Below are 19,636 nucleotides of genomic sequence, written 5' to 3' on the forward strand. Positions count from 1 at the left end.
TCTTTTCCTCATTAGTTTTTTTAAATGTGTGAAGGTAATATTTTACTAAAATAATGAAGAGTTAGAAAGTGATATTTTTCTAATGAAAGTGTATTTAGGGTTTCAGTGAATTTGTTTTTTTTTCACTTTTTCCCTCTCGGAGTTTGTGAAATGCAGAAATGAAACTTTAAACTCACAAGAGCCCAAACTCAAGTATCAGTGCAGAAGGATCAGGTGAAGCTGACTGATTGCAGTGTAAAAGTTATCTGTAAACAGGCAGCTGGCACAGCTGGTGGATAGACGTGGTACTTGATGTGTACAGTACGTGCTGTAATGTTTTTGTAGCTGAAATTCAAGGTAAGAGGAATAAAATTAATATCTAGGACCTCTAACTTGGACTTGTCAGTGTGTGTAGTCTAGTTATGCTTTTTTTCTGATCTCAAAGGAAACAATGTTCAAGAAGCTGGTCTCTAACCAGAATTAAAACGGCATTATTTTTCCTCTCTTGGCTTCCTGTTTACAATTTTAAGCCTTTATGTGAAAAATTAGTTTTGACAATTGAAGAATAGTTAGCTTGTCTAATTGGGTGTTAGTGTAATTTAGAATTTTAAAGTATGGTATGTGAAACTGAGCACACTGTTTTAGTGAGGATTTTAAATTAAGGCTGTTTTAATTTTACAGTTTTACTTTAAAGACTTATATTTTAATTGTTTAAACAAATATTAAGATTTAATGTTTTCACTTATTTTGTAATGTGTTTTTAATTATATTGTCATGATAGATCTTCTTACTCCATGGAGTAGAATAAAGTGTGGTAAATGGTGTTCCCAAACATTTGGTTTGTTTTCCAGAATTCTTGTGCTTAAGTTCTTTAAGAATATACCAAATTTGTAGAAAGTTGAAATTTCATTTTTACTATCATTTAATATTCTGCTTTACAGTGAAACTAGATCAGTAATACTAGGTTCAAGAAAGACATCCCACGTAACTATGACTAATCTGCAGTAAATATTACTACTAGTTTGAGTTCGGCAGATAACTGTAGTCCATAACTGCATTTCAGAAAATCAAAGTGATTAGCAGTGTACTACAGATGCTTTTCACTGTGATTTTTACAAATGCTATGCATAAAGAAAACAGGTGTGAGTACTAACTGTTGTGCTGGTTCCCTTTTTGGAGAAATAGACTTAGTTTTAAAATCAAGCATCAAAGATGATGAGTAATTTTAAGTTTTAAAACTGACATTTATATATACATAGCACTATCTTTTTGTGTGCAGTAAAATTTGTATAATTCGAGCTTCATATTAATATTTTATTTGTTTTTTAGCTTATTAAATCCAAAGGAGGAAACTTCAGTGTTAAAAATTGATGGATAAAATAGCCTACCAGTGTTTGGAAACTAAAATCATTAAATACAGTTGACTGATAACCACTGATGTTTCAGTTAATCTAATTTTCAACTTTTTTTCATAAGTACTTGAAAATAAAAGGTAATTTCCTTCCATAAAGAAATCAAGTTATTTAAGAAACAATGTTTCTCGTTGTTCAATGCATGAGGATTAATCTTTCAGTCAAAATGGATAGATTTTTATCTGCAGATGAAGTTACAGGAAATGAGCTCCTTTTTTATTCTTGAGTATCCTTTCTCGTGCAGTCAACACTCATTTTACTGACTCCACTTTGGTGTATTTCCTAATTATGTACTTGTAAATAGTCTGAATTAGCTTCATGTATTGTGTAATGTAAACATTTGTTAGAACTAGTCATTAAAAACTGAGCTACAGCTCTTTGCTTTAAAGTTTTTCGTAGTGTAATGTTAAATTTTATTTCTCACATAGTGTTTTTAGAGCCTCCAGACTCTTCTATCAGTGTGAAATCAAAATAACTTTTTTGGTTGCTGTTGTAGACTAGCTTTTTCCAAAAAACAAGAATTCACCTAATGCTTGGGGCATCTTAATCACAGTAGGTAAATCTAAAAAATATATATTTAAGTTTGGGGTGAGATGTGAGTGTTTTTTTTAGTCATGAACCTTTTGCTGTGGTTGCATCTAAAGTAAAAGCTGAAAATTTACACATCCTTCCAGATCGATGTGCTACTATGAACTGATTTTATTATGCCTAGTTGTAATATTTTTATTTAAATTTGAAATTCATTTTGAGAATGTTGGACTTGGCTGAAGATTTGAGGGTGCATGATTCATTGCATTGTGAGAGGCGCTATTACAGTAGTGAAACTTTTTGTAGGCTTAACACCCACAAATTCATGACTTATTTTTTTCTTACCGTAAATAGCATATTTTTAGAAACCATATATTGCATTAATTAAAAAATGGTATGGCAATTTTTCTGTCAAAAATAGGTATGATCTCTGTATTTGAGCCACTAGAGTACAATAGTCATTTATTTTTTTAAGCTAGTGGGTTTTAACCAAGAAGCAGAAAGTCTTGCATGTATTAGGCTAACTTCTGAAATGCTAACGTGATCAGTAATGAACAGATAAGCCACAATGAAACAATTGAAATGCCTAGTATTAAATGTGAACTGAATGCAATAGCTATTGGACTTCTTGAAGTATATTACAACTTGCCACCAGGTTCACATGCTGTCATGTAGATCCAAGTATTCAGACATTTTTCACTGTAGGGATTAATCAAAATAATACTAATGCACTGTATTTTATTTTTTGTTAATGAGATGTGATGGGTGTCTGTCACATCTGTAGGTTTTTTGTATGTTAATAGAATAAATACATATTTTTATCAATTGAGCCATTCAGATTGATTTTAGGTTTTTTAAATAAATGGAGGCTTGCACTTTTCAATTCTGTGTAGGAGAAATATAATCTTAATCTTTGGAAGAGATTCTAATGTTCCATATTTCAGGTTAAGAATCAGATGTCTTTTACATAGCACTTAGCTTGTGTGCTTTTTTTATTTTACAGAAAATCCTGGAGAGAACATGAAAACGCTGTTTTGACCTGAGAAAAACAAGGTGAGCAAATCTCTTCGACATACTCGTAGAAAATGCGATGGGCCTTTGTAAAACCTTGCATGAGGTATTCTTTATGGGTCTGAAACTCTCGATGAGCCATTATTGCCTTGATCAATCTGTGGAGTTTGACTCAAATACTCTGACTGCAAAGCCACTGCTTAATGTTCATTTTCTTTGATTTTTTTTCTGCAGTGCTTCAAATTAGCCTAAAGCACCTCGATAAGAATGACCTTTGTCCCTTGTTCTATACATTATACGTATTCTGAGTTAATGGATTTTACAATTGGAATATTTCTTTAAATGCTGGACATGTAGTACTGTAAATATTAGCATTAATGACATGGCAAACTAAGTGTTTGAAAGACACTTACGAATCACAGTGTACATTAAGGTTCTCTTATTTGTTGATGTGCTAAGCATCAGTGTTTAGAAAATCATCAGTTATTTTCAAAAATGAGTTTCCTTGTTAAGGAATGAGAACTACTGGTAGTTTGTTCTGAGCAAAGGTATACCAAGATTAACTTTTTTCAGAAGGCATTTGACTGCTTAAAATTGCTTTTGTATTTTAAGGATCTATGTTGCATTTAGATAAGGTTTCCAAAGACAGGGTAGTGTTTTTTACCCTCTGTTTACAGCAGTTAAGATTTGTATTTTCTAATGAATTAGTGGGACTTTTGTTTCTTTGCACTATGAAATCAAGTCTACCAGTTCTTATTTGTAATTTCCATTTCTAATGCTTTCATTATTCTCCCTTCAGTTGTATTAAGATTCAATGGCTCACACTTGGAGAAGCATGAGCTTCTACCACAAAAATCTTCTCAACCGATTGCTCCTAATTGTCGCTGAGCCATGCAGAGAGAAGCAACAAGAGCCAAATCACCTGAAGCCATTGGTACTCTTCTCTGTAGTCTCAATTGTAAATCTATTAACAAATTAGGTATTTTTTAAATCTCATGTTGCTTACTGGACAAATGCCAGGAGAAGATTTGCCTCAATTTCTAAATTAAAAAAATCCAAATTTACCATCTTGCTTAGTTAACATTTTGCCATCATTTTAATTCACAGAAAATTTCAAAACTTGAGTAAAACTAAACTGTAGTTTAATGGTAGAATACAGCTTTAGGAGGTATGTTCTACTGCAGATTTGTTGCCATTCTTTATGGAATTCATTATTGGATCAAGTTATTTTGATTTTTTTATAAGTAATATTTGGAAAAGTGCTAGAAATAGTTGGTAGTTTTTAATTTGGGAAGACAGCATCATTATTCCTTGGTAATGATATTTTGTGATGGAAAATGAGCATTTCCTCAATTTCTTCCTTGCCACAGTTACTGAAGACACTTTGTGAAATGTTCATAGTACCAATGCCATAAAGAACCTTTAAAAGTTCAGAGATCAAGGTCATGTATGTAATGAATGTCAAAAGGCAAGAAATACAAAATAGCAAAAGGGAGAAAGGCAGGCATGCTGTCCTTTTTAATGCAGCTCAGGAAAACCATTCAATGGCAGCACTTGCTTAATCCATGTTTTCTTACAATTTCCAATGTGAAAATAGTATGTGATGGTTTTTGATAAAATCTGTTTAATGGTACTGGAATTTTTTTGTACTTTTGTTGGTTAATTGATCTAGGTATTTAGATTAATATAACATTAATTCATAGCAACAAAGGTAATGTTATTGGAGTTTTAAAAGATGAAGTTTATAGACTTTAATAGGATATTGTTCCTGGCAGTGATCCATGTTCTGCATTTTAAATGGAAGATTTTTGTTGAGGATAGTGGAGGATGGGTTATCTTAATGTATAAATGCCCAACTTCAGAGATTAATATTTCATCAAATTTATTCACATTCTCCATCATCTGTTTTTTTTGTAGAATTATTTGGAATAAATTGATTCATACCATGGTTAACTTGTTTAAATTCTTAGAAGTTACATTTTAGCTAAACTCATTCATTTATTTTTTAAAGGTGCATATATATATATATCCTTAAGAAACTTTTATATGCATTTCAGTAAAGGCTTTTGGTTTCTAATTGGTGAAACCTTGATTGACTACATTTCTTTTATAACTTTAAAAAATCAACGAAATGAAAATAAAATAGATTGAATGTATAAAGTACATTTTTGAAGTTTTGCAGAAGCATTGTTTCATTTTTTTTAAAATGACTCGAAGCTTCTTTGCTGAATGTTAAAAGTGGGCTTACCTGTGTTCTGTTAGTTTGCAGAGAAATAATTTCCCAATTTTCTGATTTTAACATTGCCTCGGTGGATCTGAATTTTCTTTTGACTATTTAATATTTCAGTGTTTAGAAAACTTGTGCTGCACAAAACAAATGTATAGCTGCTTTTAAAATTAACAGCCAAAACATGGCATGTGTTTTTAGAGGAAGTGATGACTTTTTTTTCTGAAGCATTTGCTTCACATCTGATTGTGATTTTTTAGTGGGGGCGTGGGGCCATTAATATTGGAGATGTTTTTGAATAAGTGGCATTAGGCAGCCAACATTTAGAGGGTGGCCATAGAATGCAGGCCTTTTTCTTAGCCTGCACTTAGCTATTGCGGATATCTTTCTTCACAGTTTTTTACCTTACTTTTTTGTTAGATACCCCTCCACAGTTCTAATTAATCTGCTAATTTCAGATAATTCAGCATAGAAGCTTGTGAACCTGACAATATATAGGAATAATGCAAATTGTTTATGTAGTTTATAAAATATCAGTTGCATAAAATGGACATAAGAGCTTTCCTTTAGTTTTCAGTGTTAATGGTTATGTTTAGATTGTAATATTTTGTATTAACTAAGATTCATAATCATTCCAGTTTAATTACCACATTCATAATGTTTCTTTTATTTTCAGCAAACCTTTTCTATTTTAGGATGGTTGAGCAGTGATCGTGTAAAAGCTTCTTTAGCAACCTGGGAAATATTTGTCATGCAGGATAGTATTAATCATTACTCAGCACACAAAAAAGCAAAAACTCTAATTCTTGAAAAGATGCAGATGTTTCCTAATTTGCTAGTTAGGTCTTACAATTAGCATACTTTATCTTCTTAATTTAACACATTTAAATGTAAGTTTGTGTGTGTGTAATGTTTTTAAATGCAATTTTTCAGTTTTTCTTTGGTCCTATAGACCATGGATTTATGCATCTTAAAACCTACCTACATTGTTTTCCTTAGTCTCATTACAATAACTACCTGAGATGAGTGTTTTCTTTCTTTAGATGTAATGGTAATACAGTTATTAGTGTTATCAAATTTCTGCCATAAGAATAGTTTAATTTTTCCCTGTCATTTTACATTGGTCATTACTGGAATTACACTAGAAATTTGACCTAATCACATGATTGACCTTCAGAGTATTATACTTAAGAATGCATCGTGTTGAAAGTGCACATGTAAAACATGAAGTGTTGTGAACAAGCATATTCACTGTTGAAGTTAAGTGTGTGTTATTTTGGTTTAAAGGTTGCATTGTCTGTACATGGTTTCGATTTTTTTGTGTACATAGTTATTAGTAAAATACACTTTAGATTCTCAGAACTTGTTTTGATAATGCATGGATAGCACTAAATTGAAGTATTGTTTTTAAGGTGTTGAAAGGTTTGCAATCTACAAACTTACTGTTTTGCAAGGGTGTGTAACTTTATAACTTGTGTTGTATGTGAAGGTTTAGAATATTCACCTTGTAATAATTTGTTTTTTTTCTTCTGTTTACATTTACAGACCTCAATATCTCGTCCCCCTTGAAGGCTTGTTAAAAACCTTGCTGTGTTGTAGCAGCACATAATGGTTTGTTGGTTGTACGGAGATGCAAGCCATACTGTGCTGCTGCAAAAACACAAGGATCTGAGCTCCAGCCATACTGGAAATATGCAAAGGTTATGCAAAGCAGCTTTGGAAATGCTGTAAATCGGACTTTGGTGAAAAATAGCATAACGCTTATAATGGCAGCCATGCTTTAGCAGCACGTAAATATTGGAGTTAAACCACTTCATATCTCTCCAGTATTGATCGTGCTGCTGAAGTAAGATTGTTCATTTGTCATCACGAAGAAGCCAGTTGTGGATGTGATTTTATTTTCATAACCTGGAAAACCTAAGATTGTTATGGAAACTGTAAGTAAAACTTGGTGCACCTTTTCATGTCTTTTCTAACATTTTACTTGGCTTGTTATCACTTAGTTTTAGTGATTGGCTTTTTCAATTCAGAATTGCTCCAACAAAATTGAACATGTGCATGATAAAACTACCTCTTGTTGTCAGAACAGTCACCTAATACAATATAATGTATAAGGTAATTTACATAAGTTCAGAATTTTCCTGGGAAGGTAATATATTCAGGAAGCTTTCTTAAAATGTATTCAAGGTGTATTTCCAGTAGTCATTGTTGGGGTTTCCTGAAATCATGGAGTTCCATGTTTTTTTATATGTTTGTTTTGTACTCCATGTGGAAAAATGTAAATTTTAATTTACTGTTTAATATGCAAAATCATACCTCAAATATGTTATATACTATGTTATTTTAGTTTTATCATAAGTGCAGATGTCTGTTCATAATTTAGAAAGTTCAGTAATTTTCTCTTTGAAATGTACTTGTAAGCATTAAACTTCATAGATTTAAATAAGTTTCCTGTAATTTTTTGTATCAGTAATGCTGTGATTTACTTTAAACTCACGTGCTTCTAATTATCCCCTTTAATGGGTTGGTAGCAAGTTACTCAGCTGGATATAGGCCTAGGTTTCGGCCTGTAGAGGTAGCAATACAACCGGTTATTTTTAGATCGACACTTACCTTTAGAAGATCTTGCAGGAATTTTTTTTGCCTTCCCAAGTGAGTTGATCATCTAGAATTTGTAATTTGAAATTATTTTTATTTCTCTTTTTGAATTCATGTTGGGTTCATCAGTATGTAGCTCTAATCATACTTTGGGCTGTTTATATGGGTATATATTTTAATTCTTAATAAATCCATTTTGAATATTACATGTTTTGTTTGGTAAGGAGATTTTTCCTTATTTTGAATTCATTACAGGTTGAGGTACTTGAATTGCAAATACCTGCCTTTGTTTTTTCATTGCACACTGATGCAGTGTGTAAAATCATTTATTGTAGGTAAATTACATTGGTGCTAAATACCTACATTTTCCAAAAGTCTTGTCTAGAACTTCTTAAAAATCTCATTTTTGTAGATTCCCTACCAAAGAAGTTTCAAGGATTTAACTTTGTGCAGTGTGTAAACTGTGCCCATGAAAACATTTCATTTTGTGCCTTTTATTCTTCATAGACCGTTAAAAAACATTTTTACTTTTGCCCAATATGAATTTCTGTGCTTTCAAATGAGCTTTAATACTAAAAAGCCAGATCCCACTTAACTACACAGTTAACAGCAGAGTGGGAGACCTCCAGATGTAAACTGTATCTCCTTCTTCAGTGAATGATAAAATTCATCCAGGCGAATATTTGTCTAGTTGAAACAACTTCCCTTCTTTCTAATTGTTGCACTTTAAACTGGCTTGGACTGTACCTTGTTGAAAGGTTTGCTGACTAGGCAGCTTGAATAGTTAGATTCTCCATGGGTCATTTAAGCTCTCATTTCTATTTTTAAATCCTTTTGCACACTTTCCTGTTCTTCTAATCTTTAGAAACATTTAATCTCGTGTTAAATCCTAAAATATTTTTATTTACAGTATACTTTTGATTTTTTTTTGCCACTTGTTACTTCTGAATTGTCAGTTCATCAGCTTTCATGATTTAATTCTGTCCAGATGTTGGAGACTTTCATACAGCAGGGATATTAGAGTTCTTGGGAAAGGTATTCTTCAAATTGTGAACTATGAACTTTCAATAGATGTCTGAGAGATGTAACATTGCAAGAAATAAAGGCTATTTTATGGCATAAAAGTTAAAACTACTGAGATATTACAGTACCCACTATTTATTAAATCTGCTTTGTTCATTTTTGCAAATACACTGCAAACGATCTTGAAATCCAAACTTGTTGGTTTAGCCTAGCCAGGATAATGGGTTGATATTTTCTGAATATGGGGGCATGTTGTAGGGCTTAAATACATTCACCTTATTTCATGCGACTTGCAATCTGCCTGGTGTCATGGAACTAGGCGAGGAGGATAAAATAGACACATTGTATTTAAATGTTATGAATGTAATTTGCTGAACCCGCTAATGTATTTAGATGTGTGCGCGCATACGAAGGTGTACATTATATAAGCTAAATAACCTCGGAAACAAGTGAAAAGATGACTTCGGAGTTGTGCGTTTATTAGAGTGAGAGAAGACGGGGTAGAACACTATACTATGTACCATTCAGAAAAAAAGTATTCTCTCGGGAGAAGCCAGATTCTAACAGGAACTTAATTGACGGGGATTACTAAATTATCTTGTTGTGCACTGAGCACCTTACGTGAAATGGAGATGTTTTAGTGTTCTGATTTTCAGTATAATTTTCTTAGCTATTTTAAAAGCAAAGCTAATTAAATTGATTGTAATAGAAACGGAAATACAACTAACTGTTCTTACAATGTAATTACGTCAGCTGCTGTTCATGGTGTGTAGCATGTATGCAGTATATACTAGACTAGTTTCTGTGCAGCTTTTTTGAAGGGAAGAGGAGTTTCAATAGCGTTTTAGGGTGCCCTTTTCTCGTCAGGAAAATTCGGATGCAGTTATCCAAAACATTTAATCCATTTGGGTATTTCACGCTGTTGAAAAGGGATTGGACCAAATGCATTTGGGCATCTTTAATATCCGTCGTGAGATATTTTCGCCTTGAAATCGGTGTTAAAATATCTTTACTAAACCCAATTCACAAAATCGACAAAGACTTCAAGAAATGTCGCGGCGATCGCGAAATTTACAGCTGTAATCTTCTAGAATGTTTCATCCACTTATTTACTTTGAATTAAGCAAAATTAAAGTAACTGGAGGAAGTAGACAACGCAGCATCGCCACCTTCAGGGTAACTTCCAAAGTTTTCCAATCTAATTTTTACAGGACTGCCGCTTTCTGAGAAAATTGGTGTGTAACTTTTTAATGTATTAAAAGTGTTTTTTTTCTGGGCGGTTACATTTTCATTTTTTCCTCTTATTTATTGATGTACTCTTTTTATATGCACAATATGACATGCAATTTCAAAGGACAAACCAGCCCTTTGAAATTTCTTTCGTTATTTTCGGCTTCATTTCTTCCGGAGGAGTTTGCCCTGCTTGCTTTGGTGAGAAATCTGTTCTGCAGTATAGCCGTCGCGTACAGTCAATATCTGTGGCGTCGTGCGTCTTTCGAGAGTAAAACACTCGATTTTTTCTTCAGTGGACACTGTCCTTGTGCTTATGAGCCGGAACCCCTCCTTGAGCAGCAGGTCCACAAGTAAACCCAGAATATTGGTGCCGTTTATCAGCTTCCTTTCGTCGGGTTTAATGGTAACGTACCTGAAAGAGAGCGTCGCATTAATAGTGGTATGTGTGCTGTGTGCAGTGTTAAGTGACGTTAAAATATGTAACAATTAAATGTAAAATAACCGTAGACAGGGGTTTTATCCATCTTTAATAGATTTGCTATTGTTACGAAGAATAATGTTGAGTCATCGAGCTTCACTGTGAGTTTTTACTTTTAAAATGAAGATGCGAAGGAGCGTTTACAGTATTTCAAAGCCCTCGTCAGACTGCTACATAACATGCACTACAGCGATTTTGCTTTATGTATTTCTGTGTGGTTAGCGCTCGATGTGAAGTTATTTCTGAGGTTTGCATCATGCCATTGTGTCATCCAGAGTGGTTTGTGTATTATTCATTACCTTGCCGCGAACTCCTCACTGGCGGAGAAGCTTGTTCCACAGTGAAACACCAGATCGTGGTGGGAAGGCCTTTGTAGCGGCACCAACACCATTGGCTTTTGGGGCTGATAAGCGTAATTCCAGTTCAGGGTGGGTTGCTCAGCAAACACAGATATCCTCGAAGCCAGCATTTCTACGGTGCTGCAGTGAGAACAGAAAATTCTGAAGAAGCTGTGCGTCTCCTGCACAGAAAACCGAACTTCTAAAATCTCCATCCTCTGACGGCCGCCGTCTTTGCCGAGGATCTCCGCCAGGTCTCGGACTTCATAGAACTCGGCCTCTCTGATCAAACCTTCATAGTCAACGAAATCCGGTGGCAGAGAGGTGTGATGAGTTCTCATATAGTCCAGTATGTATTTGAACAAACTTCCATCTCTGTCCACAAAGAACTGCCCGTTAATTACTCTGAACTCCGGGTCACCTCCGTCCAACATGCGTGCCAGCCTAGTGCCGGGGTGTTTTCTGAGAGTGGACACAAAGGTTGTAAATTTCTGCCCTCCGATGTTTAAGGTGATAATATCTTGGTTGCTCATTTTATTTTAGTTTCGGAGTAAAGACGTCCCGTCGTTTGGAAGCCCCACAAAATGCTAAGGGAGTGTTGAACCTGTTTAATATATCCTGGCAACACCAACAGCAAACAAAATAGAAGTTGCGTTTTGTTGCTATGGAGCTTTTCATTGTACATCTGTTTTGCCGCATCAGTTTTTGATAGCTGTTACATTTCGATTTTATGCCTTTAAATATATAATTAATATAGTGCTTACCTAACAGAACAAATGCTGAATGTAAAAAGTAGCTTGACTACTGGTAAAAATACTATTTATGTTGCTGTACATAAGCCTGTATATTTAAAATGTGATCAATTATTAAAATCCATAATTCTTTGGGACAACTAAAGTGTGAAAAATAGTATGTTTGTTTTGCACTGATGAAAAGCAGCAGCAGATAATACACGAGAAACAGGCCACATATCCCAAACCAGGCAATTTCCTCAATACAGCAGAAGAGTTGAGTTGTGGGTAGAAGATACCAGCTTAATGGAAGAGCAAAACAATTTAGATATTGCCATTAGATGCAGGACAAAGCTTGTAAGCAGTTTAGACGTTATGGGCTGATTACAGGGAATATGTAAATCATACTATCTGCACAAATATTGCTGAGGAATGCAATCATCAGGGTTTTGGAAAGGGCCTTTGCCAACACAGTTAACAGAAAAAAAATCTTTAAAACTACATCCAGCAGCAGCTCCAATGATCTTTAAAAGTGAAGTTTATTGTGATATGTTTGAAACAACATTAGGGAGTGTAGTAGTAGCATTATCAACTGGTTAACCTATACAAGTAGAAGACAAGAGGAGAGGTACAGGTATATTTGACTGAGGAGACTACAGCTGTCAGAAAACGTTTTGTCAACAGCGCTCTGAATTGCTAGATGAAAGGAATCCTTTAACAGTAAAGAACAAAGTGCAAAATACCCACACGAAACCTCCAACAATTCTGTATGCATATACGTTTTTTTTTTGAGAGATGTGTGCATTATTCTACTATTTAAGACCTTTTTAAAAAGGTGATCCACGCACATCACGTGTTAATTTTAGTTCAGGATCAAGGCTTGCATGGTTGAAAAGTACTTGTTAAATGTTTTCCAGTTATATTATATTTCCAGTTTTTCCAGCTATGCAGAATGTACATGTATCAGAAATATGTACAGATTATAGAAGATCGAGAAGCAAAAAGATTAATGTACAGATTAATAGAAAGCAAACCCCCCAAAATATAAATTTTTCAGAGAAGAACAACTGTTATGTGTGTCAGGTTTCTGAGTCCAAAAAATTAACCATTCATGTAATAAGGGATATTATTATTGTAGCCATTGTATAATATGTATGGTTGCCTTTTTATAATAAAGCTACTTTTAGTAAATTATTCTGAAGTGTAATGTCACTTTTAATTTAACAGAAGTACAGTATCTTAACTGGCTTTTGTGATGCTTTTGATTAACAAAGCAAAAGTACAAAATGTTTTGCAATGATCCTTGGAACATTTGTGGTTTAAGATTGGACTGGTTGTGCAGGTTTAAGATTTATATTTACACTTTTAGTTTTTCTGCACTTAAGACCTAGGCTTGGTTAAGGCTTTCAATAAATCGGCTCTCGTTTTATTATTAAAAAAAAAAACTTCTTTGACATTACATTGTCTCATGTTTAATAGATTATAAACCCAAACACTGACAAAGTCTTCAAAATGAAAAATGAAACTCGATCCAGAAGAGACAAGTGGAAGCTATGTAGTAGTCCATGTAAAGCACAGAACAGGAGTTAGGTCTTTTCACAAAGGGTTGAGGGAGTATGGAACAAACTGCCTAGCCATGAGGTTGAAGGTGATACTTTGGCTTCCTTCAAGGAACGGCTGGATGTGATGCAATAAGCTTCTCATTACCAGACAGGCCATCCTCTTGGTGGTCAACTCTTCTTATGATTGGTTGGAATATAAGATCAGACAATATCATTAGCATCATGGTAGCAAATGTTTCAAGATGCTGCATGGAAACATCTTTTTGAAATCTTCAGCCCTATTTAGGGAGTAAGGGTTAGTATTTTCTATATTATGCATCCTGTGGTCAGATATTCAAAGATTCCATATCTATACCAGGACACAACAATATTCTAGGGCAGTTATGTAGCCGCTCAAATGTAAGCAAATCCTTACCCTGCATCGTAGATGTTGGAATGCCTTCCTTCCTTCAGAATTTGTAAAGTGCTTGTAATCTGTATGACTTGGTGTCTAGCCCTGTATAGACGAAGTTCCAGCACACCACAATGGATGCCATGTGATGAACAGTACAAAATTACAGGCCCAAGGGATTTGATAAAATAACAGTGATGCAGCATTCTGTAGTTATTTTCTAGGTAATTCATTGGGTCTACTGATGCTCCATTGAACAATATGTTGCAGAACCAAAACTAGTTTTACACAGCAGCTAAACATTCTTAAAACCCAGAGAACTATAACTGCATGCCAGTTTATTTATGCTAAAAACATCTAAAATTCCCCCAGTTTATGACAATCTCGATTTTTCATTTGATTATGTTTCATTGAATGCACTACTCTTAATTATACAGAAAGAATACAATTGAACAATAGTAACAGCACACTTTTTCCTGACATGTAATTTAGGTTGTAGCAGTTATGGCACTGCATAACTGCTTGTAGGTCAACCGTAGTCACAAAATCACCATAGTTTGGTCAGGAATAAAAAACAGCATTGAAATACAGCATGTTTAAACTTATCACAGCTAGCTTTCTGAAACATGTGCTTGATTCATAGATTTCTTTTCTCGTGAAAAAAAAAATAATTATAACTGTATGTAAATTTCTCTATTGTTTTTCAGGAAATAAAAAGTGATAGAGAGAGAGACATCTCAATTCAATTAAACTTAATGTGTCTGTGCATGTTTTTTAAGGCATTTGCCAACATTCAAGGAAGAGCACTGATTTGCAGTATAGAATACAGAAATGCAATTGAGCTCTTTTCATTTGAGACTCAACATAATCTCACTTCATCATACATATTTTGTATAATGTGTTGGGTTTCAGACTGAGGTACGTTCTATGTGGAGTTTGCATGGTCTGTGTTTTATTGAGACTTCTGAATCACCTGTGTGTGTGTGTGTGCCTTTCAGTGGACTGGTGTCCTTTTCAGGGTATATTAGTTCCATCTTGCACCATGTGTTTCTTGGCTCGATTCTAGGGTGTCTGAGCCCTTACCAGGAATAAGATAATGAATGACTATTTTTATTTGAATTCCGGAGACCTACAACAATAACTTAAAAAAAAAAACAAATACAATAGATGTGTTTAGATCTTAATTTTAAAAAAGTTTTAAAGGCCTAATCTATAGTGTTTTAAGAGTCTACAAAATTACAGCCAGTGCTCAATAAATGTACTTTCATACGGACTTTAAAATAAAAAAAGAAAATGCAACAATGCTGACATACCATTTCCAAAACTTCTGCAAATTATTCAGCACCACCATTTTTTCTAATGCAAAAAAACCCTCAAAATTCCAAATGCTTACAACACAGGACATCCTGAATTTGGTCTTCCAGATTAATGCACACAACAGGAGTGAATTGAGCAAATTCATACGCATTCATTTTTTAATACATGAAACCCATTTCCTTAGATTTTAATTTCAGGCAAGTTATGTACATTTTTAACTTTGGTAGTCAAATGGCCATTTCATCCTTTGTGGCAACTGATTAGCCACAAAAGTACACACTCCACTGAATTACAACCCCCGGGATCCATTTAGTTGTAGGTTTTTAGACAAACTAAAAAGATTTCAGATGTACGAATGTTTAAAAAAAATGTAATTTATATGTATGAATATGAGGTCCATACCAAACATATGACGGCATGCGCTGTATTTCTACTGCCGATAAAAGCATTTTAGATTTCTTTTTAAAAATTAACTTATGCCCCCTTCTTTATGTGTAATCAAGTATCTCCTGTTCTGCATACGGAAGTGTGCCAGTTACTTAACAGCTAACGCAAACAGCTGATGTTACACGAAAAGTAGGACATCTCTGCTGGTGCAGACAGAACCCGGGAAACGCTCTGAATTGAAAACAAAACCGCGTTCAACAAGTATCCCTTCGAAAATCCACTGGCTTCGGCGGGTTTTGACAGTTTAATACGGGATCGATAATATACAGCACAAACGCCAAACGTTCACAACATTTTCCCCGTAATAACTTTAATTGTAGTGCTGGCACGCATTTCTTTTAGTATTAAAACGGCAATTACTTGAAACGTAAAAACAAAATGAATGTCTGCCCCTTAACGTCACAAGTGTGGTCACTCCCAGCCAAACAAAACACATTCATTTTTAGCGTTTCACCAGTATTCATTTGTATCCTCCACACTGTACGTTATGTTGACTTTATATAAACATACTGTAATATTTAACGAAACGTAACGTTAGGTATTCCAAAATCCAATTGATACTACCAGAGCACACCAGATTTATACAGAAGAAAGAAAAAACTGCTTCTTTTGGAATGGAGTGTTTTCCCTATTTAGCGAAAACAATGCAAAAGCCTTTAGTCAAGAGTGCGTTAACTATCAAATAATTATAGAACTCTACCAAATATCAATCTCAGCCGGATTCGAGGGAACGTGTATAGTCCATGAGGTTTTTGCTGTATTTTTTAATAGTAAAATGAGGTCTCATCTTGCAGGCATTTGAAATGTCACAAACGACGTCCGACACACTCCGGAAAGCCTTTATCTTAAAGTAACTTGTAAGTGCAAATGAATTCTCCTGTAAGGTTCAGCAGCATCCAAAAGGACTTCTGACACAACTCGAACAGAAGCAAGCACAATCTGGCCACCTCATCCCGGAACAGCACTGCGTGTTCAGCAGCGACAGGTAAGTAGGAATAGGCGGTTATCGAAGCGTGGGTCGCAATAAATGCTACATTGGCGGAACCCAGAAAGTGCAGCGCCAACAACACGGAAAAAAACAGCGAAGCAGCGCCCGCCAAGAACCCCTTGTAATACCTCGGTTTTGTGAAGGAGGGTGAACTGGTTTCATGGGGAGCACAAAGCTTATCTATGTCTTTTAGTTTCACACTGTCCCACTGCCTAATGTCGAAGTTTCTCATCAAGGGACTGACATCCATGTCAGCCCGGGAAGGCAAGGTGGTGTCTCGAATGATGCCGAGTTTTTCCCTTAACTCCTGCATCTGCTGCAGAAAGAAGAGCGGGTCGGACTGGTCCCTGAAAGACTCCGCGATGCTGAGGGCTCTCTTCTGCTCCTCCAGCACCGTGCACAGCTTATTGATTTCGGGGTCGTAGGTCTGCATGACCGCGAGCTTCAGGGTCTCGAAATCGGACAGGATTTCGTTCTTCTTCTGCTCCAGCGTGCGCATCAGTTTGTCGAAGTAGTGCGTCACCTTTTCGGCGTCGCTGGACACAAGGTGCAAGGCTTTCTTCTTGCTCGTCTCCAGGCGCTCTAAGCAGGACAGCACGTCGGCGCTGCGCCAGTCCTCCAAGACCCGGAACAGCGCCTCGAAAGCCGCCTTTTCCCTGAGGTATGCGTCTCCCAGAGCGCAGAACTTGTGTCCCTTGTGCTCTCCCATCGTGGCGCAAAACCCGCAGATTAATCTGAGGTCGGTAGAGCAGAAAATGTTCAGGGGCTGGTCACCGTGGGTCTTGCACAGGTACATTTTCGGAGTCAGTTTGATTTTGTGGTACTTCTCCACGATGCCCCTTAACGAGTAGTTAGTCTGCAGGCTGTTGATGCCGCTGTGGTATGTTTCTTTGCGACAGGTGGGGCACCTGAAGGGTGGTCTCCACGAGGGGCTCCGGCTGCCCTCCAGGATGCCTTCTAGGCATTTCTTGCAAAAATTGTGCGAGCAGGGCAGGACTCGGGGGTCTTCAAAAAGACAACAGCATATCGGGCAGGTGAGGTCTTCCTCGAGGAGCTCCATGGTGCTCTGCAATCAGGAAAGGGTGGAGAAATCGTCACTTTGCACCTGCCTTAAAAACACGTCTCAAACACGACGGTCGCTTAACTAGTTTTGTTTTAAAAAAGCAGCACAGTCGCATTCGTTTTTTGGGGGGGTAATATCCAAATTCATCCATCCTCTGACCTGAAACAGCTAAAACTCCAGTTTCACGCACCGAGAGAGTTTAGAAACGGACATACCGAAACGTCTTCAAATCCAACAGTAGCCCCTAAGCTAAGAGGTAACCCATCACCCTTCTATTCATTGCGCGTCATAACATTTCTAACCCGTTTTCCCTCCCGAAAATAAATTTTCCTCTTGTAGCTCGGCCTCCTATCCGTGTGTTCGCTACAGAGTACAGGAAATCTGCAGTACTGTACTTGATCTTGTATTAGATGGCATTTCCGTTAAGTCCCCAAAATACCAGGAACAAATCTGTATGAATACATTTAAAATATATATATATATTCCTTAGGCATACACTATTTACAATTAACCTTTAAGGGACTGGGGCGTTGAATTTTTTGTCTGTTAATAGCGTAACCGAGTATTAACTCGACATGCACATACATGCAGAAACGCTTCTTAAATTGAATCCGCTTTTTCCCCACTTGAACGTTATCACACAACCAAGTGCACCGTCCTGAGATCACGCGGAAGCATTTCTCCGTGGAGTCCACGTTTTGATGAAAACCAGGCATACTTAAAAACACTCACCAGAAATGCTTCGCAATTATTAATCTGATTGTGCAGCGGTAGGGACTACTCTGAAGGTACTGGGGATGATGATGACTGATTGTGCACGTATAAAAAAACATGCATTAGTAGGAGGGAAAAAAAAAAGCACTCACCAGCTGCTTGCAACGCACAGGGCAACGCAATCATGGCGCTTGTTGCTGTGCAGACTTCGCCCTCTCCGAGGGAAGGGAAATTAACCTGTTCTGTCCTGTGCAGCAATACAATCCGACGGACAGTTCTCTAACCTCGAGCTTTCTTGAGGGTTTTACGCAACGAAATAAGCACGGGCATCGCGTTGCCGTCGTGTTAATCCATGTTGCATCAAGAAATCTGGGATTGCGAACCTTTTCCGTTATTCGTTTTCACGGCGGGTCACAAAAACAGAGAATAGCCCTACTGTACCGGGCAGGGGGCGCTGGGAGGAGGGGGGCGGTTGTTGCTATGCAAAACATCACGAAGACGTAAGAAAAGATGTTCCCCCTCCGCTTTCATCCGCAGATTGCAGACACGAATTCGTTCGTTTTACTTTCATCGGCGGTTGTTCATTCGCGCCGTTTAGATAGGAAGTTGAAATGCAGAGAAGGCAGTCTTTGGAATATTAACTTACCTAGTTTTTACGCATGATCGTTATTAGAAAGAATTCGTTTTAATACTTGTTGCAGCCTGTGTCTCTGGGGTGAGACCATTTTTGACATTTTATTTAGTTCGGTTGAAATAATGCAATAACTACCAGAACACCGATGCTCAACGGAGCAAACATTTCACGTTGCTCTAGCTGGGAGGCACCTAATATCGCAAAATTGTTTCTGTACTTGTTACAGTTTCTTTTAAGGTGTCCAGGAATACGTTCCTCAGTGCACAGAGAGAAACAACGTTCCCAAAAATCCTTTTCATGTTTGAAAAAGCGGTGCAAATGAACGCGCAAAGCGTCTTTTCGCCTAGCTGGGTTAGAGTTAGATTTGACGTCCAAGGAACGCTACCGTATTCACTTTTCATCGATGTTTTAGGGTTCATTAAATAAACGTCTCGAAGAATAACTCCTGTGAGGTGTATTTTCTATTTTCTGTAATAGGTCATTAACCACGTTATATTTGCTATCTATATATTCTAGCGGTTAGTGTGAAGCAGTTTGAGATACCCGATACGAAAGCTCCTATATAAATTGGGCCATATTGTGTTTTTGAACACATGGACATGTGAAAATACAAAAAGTGGAAGCAAAAAATATCCAGAGAATGCCACTGTTTTGCATAGTTGCAGAACAAATAGGAACGATTTGGCATGTGCTGTTTTCTTTACAATCTCTGGATGTGGTTAACGTTTTTTTTTTGCTACCCTTTTTTAATGCAAGGTAGCACTGACTCAGCTATTACATACGAGATCCTCACTCCTGGTCTGTAGGACTGCAGTCCATTCCTGGAGTAGAGTCTGTGTGAGGGATCTCGAGAGGGTGGTTTATTGGGGTGTTTGAGAAGAGAATGGGCTGCCCACGCTTGCTCTGCTAGGTTAATGGTTGGCACTTTATAAGATAAGATCACTTTATTGGCCATATACAAT

The 19,636-nt window shown here is 36.4% G+C and overlaps 2 protein-coding genes across 3 annotated transcripts; both read right to left on the reverse strand.

The window, feature by feature from the left end:
- Positions 1–10,010: 10,010 nt before the first annotated feature.
- LOC148835760 (putative potassium channel regulatory protein) lies at positions 10,011–11,417 on the reverse strand. The gene is made up of 2 exons (XM_088913898.1): positions 10,789–11,417; positions 10,011–10,423 (listed from the first exon to the last, which is right to left on the reverse strand). The coding sequence occupies exons 1-2, from the start codon at positions 11,358–11,360 to the stop codon at positions 10,174–10,176; spliced, it is 822 nt and encodes a 273-aa protein (XP_088770024.1). The 5' UTR covers positions 11,361–11,417; the 3' UTR covers positions 10,011–10,173.
- A 3,186-nt stretch (positions 11,418–14,603) lies between these two features.
- On the reverse strand, positions 14,604–18,510 carry trim13 (tripartite motif containing 13). Of its 2 annotated transcripts, none has more exons than XM_088913163.1 (2): positions 18,193–18,510; positions 14,604–17,329 (listed from the first exon to the last, which is right to left on the reverse strand). In XM_088913163.1, the coding sequence occupies exon 2, from the start codon at positions 17,321–17,323 to the stop codon at positions 16,121–16,123; it is 1,203 nt and encodes a 400-aa protein (XP_088769289.1). In that variant the 5' UTR covers positions 17,324–17,329; positions 18,193–18,510; the 3' UTR covers positions 14,604–16,120. The 2 variants fall into 2 exon arrangements, with proteins under 2 accessions (XP_088769289.1, XP_088769288.1); XM_088913162.1 differs by having other exon boundaries at positions 18,059–18,285.
- Between the last annotated feature and the right edge of the window lie 1,126 nt (positions 18,511–19,636).

Source organism: Atractosteus spatula, chromosome 4 (genome assembly GCF_055471065.1).
Source record: "Atractosteus spatula isolate fAtrSpa1 chromosome 4, fAtrSpa1.hap1, whole genome shotgun sequence".
Lineage (NCBI taxonomy): Eukaryota > Metazoa > Chordata > Actinopteri > Semionotiformes > Lepisosteidae > Atractosteus > Atractosteus spatula.

What these genes read in the sequence shown, in the direction of transcription:
- trim13 (XM_088913163.1), bottom strand. Translation starts at nt 17,323, where the DNA reads ATGGAGCTCCTCGAGGAAGACCTCACCTGCCCGATATGCTGTTGTCTT.
- LOC148835760 (XM_088913898.1), bottom strand. Translation starts at nt 11,360, where the DNA reads ATGAGCAACCAAGATATTATCACCTTAAACATCGGAGGGCAGAAATTT. An exon ending in AGTGAGGAGTTCGCGGCAAG is followed by an intron (nt 10,424 to 10,788) that starts GTAATGAATAAT and finishes GCTCTCTTTCAG; the next exon opens with GTACGTTACCATTAAACCCG.